At 36.4% G+C, this 10,536-nt stretch overlaps 1 protein-coding gene across 5 annotated transcripts in view; it reads left to right on the forward strand.

The window, feature by feature from the left end:
• Nucleotides 1–10,536, forward strand: part of LOC107657705 (gephyrin) — a 97,972-nt gene that overhangs the window by 83,939 nt on the left and 3,497 nt on the right. For 4 of the 5 annotated variants that reach the window (XM_016445928.1, XM_016445940.1, XM_016445934.1 and 1 more), the window contains 8 exons: nt 345–464; nt 1,490–1,548; nt 2,255–2,408; nt 2,492–2,613; nt 3,694–3,781; nt 4,240–4,313; nt 6,621–6,685; nt 8,998–9,101. In XM_016445928.1, coding sequence (XP_016301414.1) covers nt 345–464; nt 1,490–1,548; nt 2,255–2,408; nt 2,492–2,613; nt 3,694–3,781; nt 4,240–4,313; nt 6,621–6,685; nt 8,998–9,101 — 786 coding nt within the window. Of the gene's footprint in view, nt 1–344; nt 465–1,489; nt 1,549–2,254; nt 2,409–2,491; nt 2,614–3,693; nt 3,782–4,239; nt 4,314–6,620; nt 6,686–7,141; nt 7,244–8,997; nt 9,102–10,536 lie in introns of all 5 variants that reach the window. The other variant, XM_016445917.1, reaches the window with a different exon arrangement.

The following is a 10,536-nucleotide window of genomic DNA, read 5'->3' on the forward strand; positions in this document are numbered from 1 at the left end:
TCACACACACACACACACACACACACACACACAGAGAAAGAGGGGGAGATCCCCGTGGGCTGTGTGCAGCAAAGTGCAGGCCAGCACTCCAGTGCTCATGGCTGACGTCCATACAGCGCTCTGTCTGGAGAGTGTGTTTGCGTTCGAGTCATGGGTCATTCTGTTGTTTTCTCAGCTAATGCCATATGACTCTGGTACGAATAATAATGTATATGTATGTATATGACATTTTGTAGGAAAAGTAACAATTCAACCCAGTATCAGAAGGATGCAACATTAGTGTAGTTTTGCTTTCACACCACAGATTTCTGATACAGTGGTTAAAGATCTTTTTCTCTCTGTAGCCCACTCTCACAGTTATGCCAGGCCAAGTGATGAGGGTGACGACAGGTGCTCCTATCCCATGTGGTGCAGACGCTGTAGTGCAAGTAGAAGACACAGAACTGCTACGAGAGTCTGAAGACGTAAGTGTATCATATTCTTAACTGCAAACTATTTAAAACTATTTTAATAAAAACAACAACAACAACAAAAAAACTCAGATTTCTAATAAATATATAGTTCAGTCATGAAACTCTAGATGGCGCATTCTGACGGGGTGTCAACGTAACTGATGATATTCAGAGCGTTAAACGACTTGGCACAAGCTGATTGGTTCATGCTGCATATGCAGCCAATGAGCTTACTGCCTTGCATTTATATGGCTGGCTAGCATTCACTTGAGATTCCTGCAGCGCGCTTTCAGAGTTCTATGAAACCCTCCACCTTCCCCAGCTCCACCTGTATAGATCTGCTACGGGGTTATTTTATATGCTATTTGTGCAGCAGCAGTATGTCTTAAATACTCATGGCACCGTATCGCCATATGCATTGGCAGTAGCAAGTTCCTGTACTTGCTTGCAGCAGCAGCAATAATCTACAACTACCGCAATAACCAACAGCAGCAGCAATTCAGCAGCAGCGTAGCAGATCTGTTCCGCCAAGGCCAAATACATTAACATTGTCATATCCATCACCATGCTAAAATGTTCCGAGAGTTGTCATGATTGAAATAACTTTAACTTGAAATCAACCACATCCCTAAAAGAACAAAGTATGTTTTATAAATAATTTCTACCTTTGAGGATGCTCCCAATTTTGTTTTGCTTTTAGCTAGCTTTCTGGGGACATTTTTCATGTATTTTGTCCCAAAAGTGAAACATGCATAGTTCAAATGTAAGACAATTAAAAAGAAAAACAACCAAATATATTTAAAATTTGGAGAACAACACAAGGATTTTATGAATGCATAATTACAATAAATTATACAGCAGTATTTTTTGCAATAGTATTTTTGTATTATCTTCATTTAATATGGAGGAAAACTAGAAACACACCACACAAACATACTTCTAAACAGTTTCTAGCAAATTCTCACATAAATGAAAGTCCAGTGTTGTTCATACAGGTTGTTTGTACATGTCTCAATCTGGTTGGTTATGAATTACAGGGTACAGAGGAGTTGGAGGTGAGGATCCTGGTTCAGGCTCGTCCAGGACAGGATATCAGGTGAGTGGGACTGAAGTTTATTTCCACAAAAAATGCCAGAGACTTTGTATAACTGACCAAATATTTCTTTTTTATCATTACTGTTTTTTCATCTCAATATCCATTCATACAAGTCCATTTTGCCAAAGGTATTCGCATCCATGTTTAAAGGAGAATTTGCTTTGAAAAGGATTTTATGGATGATTTTGAAAAAAGTATCTTATGCTTACCAGGACTGCTTTTTATCTTATCAAAAATACAATTTAGTATTGTGAATATGATTATAATTCAAAATAACTGTTTTCTATTTTAATATATTTTAAAATGTAATTTATTTCTGTGATGGCAATGCTAAATTTTCAACAGCCATTACTTCAGTCTTCAGTGTCACACGATCCTTCAGAAATCATTCTAATATGCTGATTTAATGCTAATCTAAATATTAAAATATATAAAATATAATCTAAATATTTCTTATTATTATCAATTTTGAAAACAGTTGTGCTGCTTAATATTTTTCAGTGAATTTTAGTGTTTCGTACTGTCACTTGTATTCAATTCAATGTATCCTTGCTAAATAAATGTATTCAGTGTACAAAAGTGTATGTAGATGTATCATGTTTTGATACTTGTTGATGTGAATAAGCATTATTCCACATTTCACCTTTTTCACGAAGGAAACAATCAGTCTCTTTGAGTAATATAAAACTGGTATTGTTATACACAGGCCTATAGGACATGATATCAAGCGTGGAGAGTGTGTGCTGGCTAAGGCCACTCACATGGGTCCATCTGAGATCGGCCTCCTGGCCACTGTAGGAGTCACAGAGGTGGAGGTGCAGAAATTCCCAGTTGTAGCAGTCATGTCCACCGGCAATGAGGTAGGACTTGTTTGTGTCTCGCTTTGTTACTTTCTTTTGCCCACGGTAATTTAAAACATGTTTGACCGTGTTTATGTATGCAGTTGTTAAACCCTGAGGATGACCTTCACCCAGGCAAGATCAGGGACAGTAACCGATCCACACTGTTGGCCACCATTCAGGAACACGGCTATCCCACCATCAACCTCGGCATCGTCGGAGACAAGTCAGCATCCCCTCTTTACCACCCACACACACACACACACACACACACACACACACACAGTCACACACACAGTCACACACACAGAGTCAGCTCTGCACATGTCTAAATCTTTCCAACCTCAGCACTCCTCTGAAACTCCAGCTCTTACATTAGAATCGATACAAGATCATACAACGTCTCAGCAGAATTTACTGAAAGACAGCATTTCCTTGCAGAGCTCTGAAGTATTTTTCCACCTTGTATGTGCATACATATACTGTAGGGATGTATAGATGTATAATATTTATAAGGAGCATGTTTAAAACATGTTATAAGAAGCAAATACAAGTAGGTTAATAATAATAAGTCATTGATAAGTAATTAAAAACAAAATAAATATGTATTGTTTCTTTTTCTGCATTCATATGAAGAAACTGTAAAGTTTTTCTTGAAGTCAGTAATGCTTTTTTGTGCTGTCCTCATTTTGTGGATATGAAATATTGAGTAAATAATTTAATACATTTAGTATAAATATAAAATATAACAATATATTGTGTATTTTGAAATTATTATTTATATGATTTAATTATAATATAATATAATATCATGTTCAAAAGTTTAAGGCTTGTAAAAAAAATTATGTTTTTAAAACGATGTCTCTTGCGCTCACCAAAGCTGCTTTTATTTGATGAAAAATACAATAAAAACAGAAATATTGTGAAATATTATTGTAATTGAAAATAACCATTTTCTCTTTTAATATATTTTAAAATGTATTTATTCCTGTGATAGCAAAGCTGAATTTTCAGCAGGCATAACCCCATTTTTTCCCTCAGGAAAAATAGAAGGTTTAAAAGAACAGCATTTATTTGAAATAGAAATCTTTTGTAAAAATGTAAAAGCCTTTACTTTTAATCAATTGAATGTGTCATTAATGAATACAAATATTAAATTCAGGTTATTGCCTACATCACATTTGCACTAGTAATAGTGTAAGCAAACATTTTACACTTTTTACTTCACCAATATGCGAGGAATGGATTTAACAAAGAAAAAAATTGCATGTAATTTGGCATGATCATGTTTTGTAACCCCCTGCAGCCCAGACGACCTGTTGAACGCCCTGAATGATGGCATTAGTCGTGCTGACGTCATCATCACCTCCGGGGGCGTGTCCATGGGTGAGAAGGTCAGTTGATTGGAGTTGTCTGGAAGTGCTGTAGTCTAATGAAAGGTCACATGCTTGAAATGTCCACGCTTCTCAATACAGGAATGTGGCCTCACAGATCAGTCTGCTTCATGTCAAGAAGAGGATTCCATTGGTTTACCCAGAGAGCACGAGATCTCAGAGCAAAACTCTTTTAAGAGCTTATGCCGCAGGTCACTGTATGTTTTACTGCCATCTAGTGTTTCTGCTTGTTTCTTGTCACAAAGCAGCATTTGTTAACCTGACCTTTTATTTTGGGTCTTTGCCCAGGCAGCAGTGCACTGACTGGCTCTTGCTCTTGATTTTCCGCCCTATTAATTAAAGCTCTTTAATTACCTGATGTTTCACTTCACCAGACGTGGATAGATGTTGTTGTCCTACATGAGAGGAGAAACGCAAACACTCACGTTAACGTCTGTTTATGTTTTGTTTTTTTTCAGGACTATCTGAAGCAAGTGCTGGATATAGATCTCCATGCCCAGATCCACTTCGGTCGAGTGTTTATGAAGCCGGGGTGAGTGAGAGAAGCAGTCTTAGTCATGCAGAGCCAGACTTGCGTAAAGTCTGGATGGGGCGGCACTGGCGTGAGGGGAGGGGTTTGGTTGTTGGATTGAGGATATCTTGTTTTCTTGTGAACAAACTGCCTTAAAACTCTTTCAAGGATTTAATGCCATGAGCTAAAAAATTTTGGCAACGCCAAAATATTGATAAGAACTAGAGCCCGACCGATATATCGTTTAGCCGATATTATCGGCCGATATGAGCCTGTCGCCGATATATCGGTATCGGCGAATATGCCGCCAATAGGAACTTTTTTTTACAGAACATATAATGCAGATAAAATGCTTGAAATGGTGTAATTACTTAGTTTGTCCAGCAGAGTGTGCTCCATTGTTTGCTACTGGCGACCTGGATGAAACGCTTTAAAGCTTATTTTATAAGTCTATGGAAAACCATTGAAACTTTGAACGACCATATCTCCGTAAAGGCGTGGCGAATCCGCACCAAAGGAACCCTCTCGAATGCGAATCGAGTGTATGTCTCGAGCCCTCTTTCGAATGAGACAACCCCCGCGTCGATAGCCCCCGGGGTTGGGGTTTGGGAGTTACGGGTGGTTAAATTCGCGGTCCGGCGCCGACCGATCTAGCGATCCCGGGGGGCTACCGCAGTAGCGCAAATCCATGAATGAATGTTCCAAAGTGAAATAAACTTCAACGGAATAAAGTTGATTGGAATTGAATTGAATTAAAGTTGAATAAACTTCAACTTAACTGTTCAGTGCACTGATGTCAGACTCATTTTGGATAATAAAGTTTATTGTTAAATTGTTAAATGCCCTGCCTCCATCATTACATATCTTTGTCACGTCATTATAAGTGTTTGATCACCACATTTGAGTGATCATTGCAAAAAATGTGTTTATGTATATATATTCTGTTTATGTTTATATTGTATTCTATACATAGTACCAGTCAAATGTTTGGACACACGAATGGGAAAGTGTCCAAACTTTTGACTGGTACCGTACTATAATATACACAAAGAATACCGGCCGATATATCGATATCGGCCTTTTTTTACTCCCTAATATCGGTATCGGCCCCAAAAAACCCATATCGGTCGGGCTCTAATAAGAACCAGTGCACCCTGACTCCTAAAAGTTGCGAAGTACCACACCAATCATTTTTCTTCAGCTTTTGCCTTTTTTGTGTGCAATATGCATCAGATGGTTTGTGAACATAGGCATCTGAATCAACTAAGACAAAGCAATGTAGACAGAAAAAGAGCTAAATAATATTGTGTTTCAGTGCTAATTAAGTATTATTTATTTACTATTATAGTATTTATGAATATATTGTTTCCATTCATTTTAGTCATTTTGTTATGTGCTTTTTTCAGTTTGATTATTTTTTATATTTCCATTTAGCTTTATTTTTATTTAAGTTTTCGTTTTTTTTAGTACAACATTTCATCTAATATTTATATTTTATTCCGGCTTTATTTCAATCAACAAATAATATTTTTAGTTAACAATTACAGCACTGGTTTAAATTAGATACAATGTTACATTAGTTGTAGCTTTTATTTTGACATGGGAACTCACTTAAAGAGTTATTTAGTATAATTTTGCCAGAAAAATCATGTTTTTATCATATGTTAATGTAAAAAATCTTGTGTAATATAACTTGTGTTTGTTTGTTTGCTGGTTTTTATTGTATTTGTTATACTTGTATTTTTTTAATTGTTTTTGCCATGTAGATGCTGACATGGCATTAAATAAAAATATACTACTACTACTTATTTCGACATGGCTCTCTGGAATTCTTGAGTCTGATTGGTCAGTTGTGGCATTGATCTCTCATTCTTGAATAATCATGGCTCATTTGGGTAATTCTGTATAAATGACCACTCATACAAGCAACCAATGACTTTATATATCTTGTAATACTCCTGCAACAATATTACAGTATTAAAACTGAAGTCCTCCGAGATCATTTTTACTACAATTGTTAATCGAGATCCAAGATGGTGGCAGTTATGTTTGCAGTGACACAATAGACATGAAAATGGCACCAGGTTGACTTACCCAGATGAGCGGTTCGATATAAAGCATTGCCCAGATGATTGCCAAAAATATTTGGAAACATCTGACTGCTTAATGCTGTGATTGACCAATCAGAATCAAGTATTCCAGAGAGCCTTGTAATAATTTGTGATAACAACTGTATACTGTATTTGCTGGTTAGGGCATCTGTTGAAAAATTATTTTGGTTGTTGCTGGGATGTAGAATATTGATGCTTTATTCTATTTCTATTTTAGTTTGCCTACTACGTTTGCCACCTTAGACACTGACGGTGCCAGAAAGCTGATCTTCGCCCTTCCAGGTACAATATGCTGTGTATTTGACATAGTAAGTGTGTATGTAAACAAATGGAGAAGTTTTGACAGGAAGAGTGTCTCAGAGTTGGAACTGTTTAGAATTTACACAAATGAAATCACATACATACACAAACCCATGTGACTGAGTTTCCTCTTTCTCCCACATACTTACTACTTACAGTACAATAACTTATTTTATTCTAGCTATTTACATAAACTCACATATCTATATAGTACTATCTCCAAACTAAATGGTCCCTTCTCCATAAAATTGAATCAGCCCATGGTTGCCCACCTGTGTACCTTTCTGCAAACCTGCATCTCCCTGCTTGCCCACCGGTCTGATCAGATTTCCCAAGCTTGCCCCCACCCCGAGCCAGCTGTACTCCCACCTTGTGCCTTCAGAAACCAGGTGGTCGAGGCAGTGGTGACAGTGGCGATTTCTATATTCCCCTTCAAAGGTAATTTCACCTACAGAGACACAGGGGCGACTCTTCTGGAGACTGTGCCCCTGAGTGACAGCGAGGCCAGCAGACTGCCTGTGCCTCCTCCCCCACGAGGAAGTAGGTGCTCTTAATTCAGGAAATAAGCCCTGTCTTCAGCCCGAGCTCAGAAAACGGAAATGGACTTGAAATTTTGACACCAAACCCTAATAAACTGGTTTTCGAAATCATGTAACACGAAATCTCTTTTTAGTGCACTTGGGCTCATTTGGGACCAGTATGTTATAATTATTACAGACATTACAAGCTAAAAATCTGAAAAGGCCTTGTCTAATCTACAGTAACAACCACAATGAAATGAAACATAGGAATAATATTTTTGTTCTGATTTTCCAATGTGATGCTTTCTGTTCTGTTTTCTGAGAGAAGCCTTGTGTTTTTGCTTTTTTGCGCTCCTTGTAGCTATTAGTTCTGTTGCAACCTGCTGAATTCCTTCCGTTTTGTGTACCGTGATGTGGCTTAGTGTCTTGAAACTGCTATTTGTCTGATGTAGTGCTGTCCTCCTTTTGCTTTCAATGCCCTTCTTCCCTTCCTGTTGATGTGGTAGAGGGCACCTCTGCATTTGATACACTCTTCTTTCTTAGCTGGTTTCAGTAGTTGGTTCACATTTGTCTTATCAGAGAGTATTGGGTTGTTTTCACACTTTATTTGATTGCTCTGGTACGAACCAGAGTACAATTCCATCCCTAGTATTATTGGGCTTCGAAATGTACATGGACACAAATGTACATTTGCATAATCAGTGTGAGTGCAACTTACACACCAACCAGAAAAACTGAACTCTGATGTCAAAAAGATTCCTTAAAGGGGCAGTTGACCCAGAAATGAACATTTTGTCACTATTTAATCACCCTTGTGTTGCTACAAACCTTGTGTGATTTTCCTTTTTCCATAGAACACAAAAGAAGAAGCTGAGCAAAATGTTAAAGCTGCTATTTTTTAATGTAATGATAATAAGGTATACGGAAAGAAAGTAATTAGTAGCTTAATTAATCAAGGACACATTACATTGATCAAAAGTGGCCATAAAGACATTTATAATGTTGCAAAAGATTTCTATTTCAAATAAATGTCGCTTTTGAACTTTCTATTCATCAAAGAATCCTTAAATGTATCACGGTTTCCACAAAAAGTATTATGCAGCACAACTAATTTCAACAAGAATAATAAGAAAATAAATGATAATAAGAAATGTTACTTGAATGTTACAAATCAGCATATTAGAATGATTTCTGAAGGATCATGTAAAACTGAAAACTGGAGTTATTTTAAATTGAAATAATTATTAACACTATTACTGTTTTTACTGTTTTGATCAAATAAATGCAGCTTTAGTGAGCTTAAAAAAACATTTGCAGCGACTTAGCTTTTGAACAGTAGTGTACAAGAATGAGGTTTGAGATCTGTGGAAGATTTTCAGCGAGTAATATTTAAAATTGCTGTCAGTTGCTTGATTTCAGGCAAATTTTGTGGTGCTTTTATGGCGTTTTGTTGTTCTTGTAGCTGGATAGCCACTGATCACTGTGTACATGAATTGTATATAAAAGAGCAGCGTAAACATTCTGCTAAATGTCTCCTTTTGTGTTCACTAAAACACAAGATCGGACAATTTTGGAACAACATGAGGGTGAACAAATTACAGAATTCACATTTGGAAGTGAACTGTTGCTTTAAAGACATCAGGAAACAAACTGAATTCCTATCTACTACAGATGATCCACAGTTCAGAGAGTTTCTGCCCCAGACCTCCACCCCGACCCCAAACCGTAAGCCATAGTCTTCACCTCAACACTCGTCTCTTCTTTCTGTCTCAGGTAACCCAGTGTCAGCTGTTGTAACCTGTAACCTCTTTGTTATCCCTGCATTAAGAAAGATGCAGGGGATCCTGGACCCACGGCCCACCATCATCAAAGCCAGGGTGAGTATGGCCAATAACGCTCATGTTCTTGCAGTGGTGGATTGAAAGTATTTTTACTTCAAGTGAATTTTTCAAGTATGTTTTTTTTTTAATTGAGTATTTTATTGTGGAAACCTTTCCAAAACATTACATTTCATTAAAAAAAACTTATCATTCCTTGTTCATTTGAACTGAAGAAATCATCACCTGCTCTGAGATGTGACAGTGATGTCCGATTTGTGAACAAGCTGATTCTTTTCAATGAACCTGTTGAATCGGATCACATATTGCAATTCATTCACAAATTGGACTGATCTGATAGCAGCTGTTCTCGAGTCAACAACTCACAGATTCAATGATCCAGTCAGAGTGAGTCTTCATGTCTAACTTAAAATTAGCCAAGAACCAGAAGATCCTTTGAGCTTGAGTGTGTGCGCAGCTGACAGCTTGAAAAGGAAGCTACTAATACCAAATTTTAGGATTGATTATTGTAAAAAAAAAAAAAATCATATTTGATAAAATCATATTTTGGTCATGACCTTCAGTTGTTTGTGAACTAAATCTGCTGTGAGCCGTTTAAGCACATATTATATAATATGTTATACAATACAATGCTTGCATTTGAATATGTCATGTATCACCATCTGAATGAACCATGTAGGTTTTAGGTAAAAACTAAACATGATATTGAAATACCGTAAAATAAAGCCCATGCATCTTCCCCGCTGCCGTAGCAGTTTCAAATGATATAAAACTAGTATGTTTGCATAGCATTCTTCTCAAAATAACACATTTTGCCCTGTTATGTCTGTTTTTATATTGTATGTTTATACTATTTGTCAACACACATTTTTTTAACCACTTATGCTCAGGGCGTTTTTTGGTATTTTCGCCTAAATTTGACATACTCAAATTCATATGTTTACCCTACACACATACAATGGAGGAAATAAAAAAAAATGGTTTCATTGTAAAGAAAACCCTTTGAACTACAAAATATGAGTGTAATTCTTTATAAATAACATTATATATTTTTCAAATATTACAATAAACACAAAAAAACATAGGCGCTTTTGGAGTTTTAAAACAATTAAAATTGAAATTCTGTAATTCAGGTTCTATTAGGTCCAGCTCTCTGCAATTTACTTTGTTTGATGCCACTAGATGCCAAAAAGTACCAGAAAAAAATAATCTTTCAAATAACAGCTTCTAAACAGGAGTTATTACATTATAAGTGAAGCGAGTCAAATTGTCTATTTCTGCATCTAAATGTGTCATTGTGAGTTTCCTTTGCAAAAACAGGCTTTATAAAACACATTAACCCCACAATCCTATTTTACTCTGTGCCATAAGCACTTTAATTGATTATTGATTGAATTATGTTTCATTTTTATGTTTTTCTAAGTAGTAATATACAAAATGGCATAAGCGAATTGGACCAAATTTCACATATTGT

The sequence above is a fragment of the Sinocyclocheilus anshuiensis genome, unplaced genomic scaffold (genome assembly GCF_001515605.1).
Source record: "Sinocyclocheilus anshuiensis isolate Anshui unplaced genomic scaffold, SAMN03320099.WGS_v1.1 scaffold3070, whole genome shotgun sequence".
Taxonomy (NCBI): Eukaryota; Metazoa; Chordata; class Actinopteri; order Cypriniformes; family Cyprinidae; genus Sinocyclocheilus; species Sinocyclocheilus anshuiensis.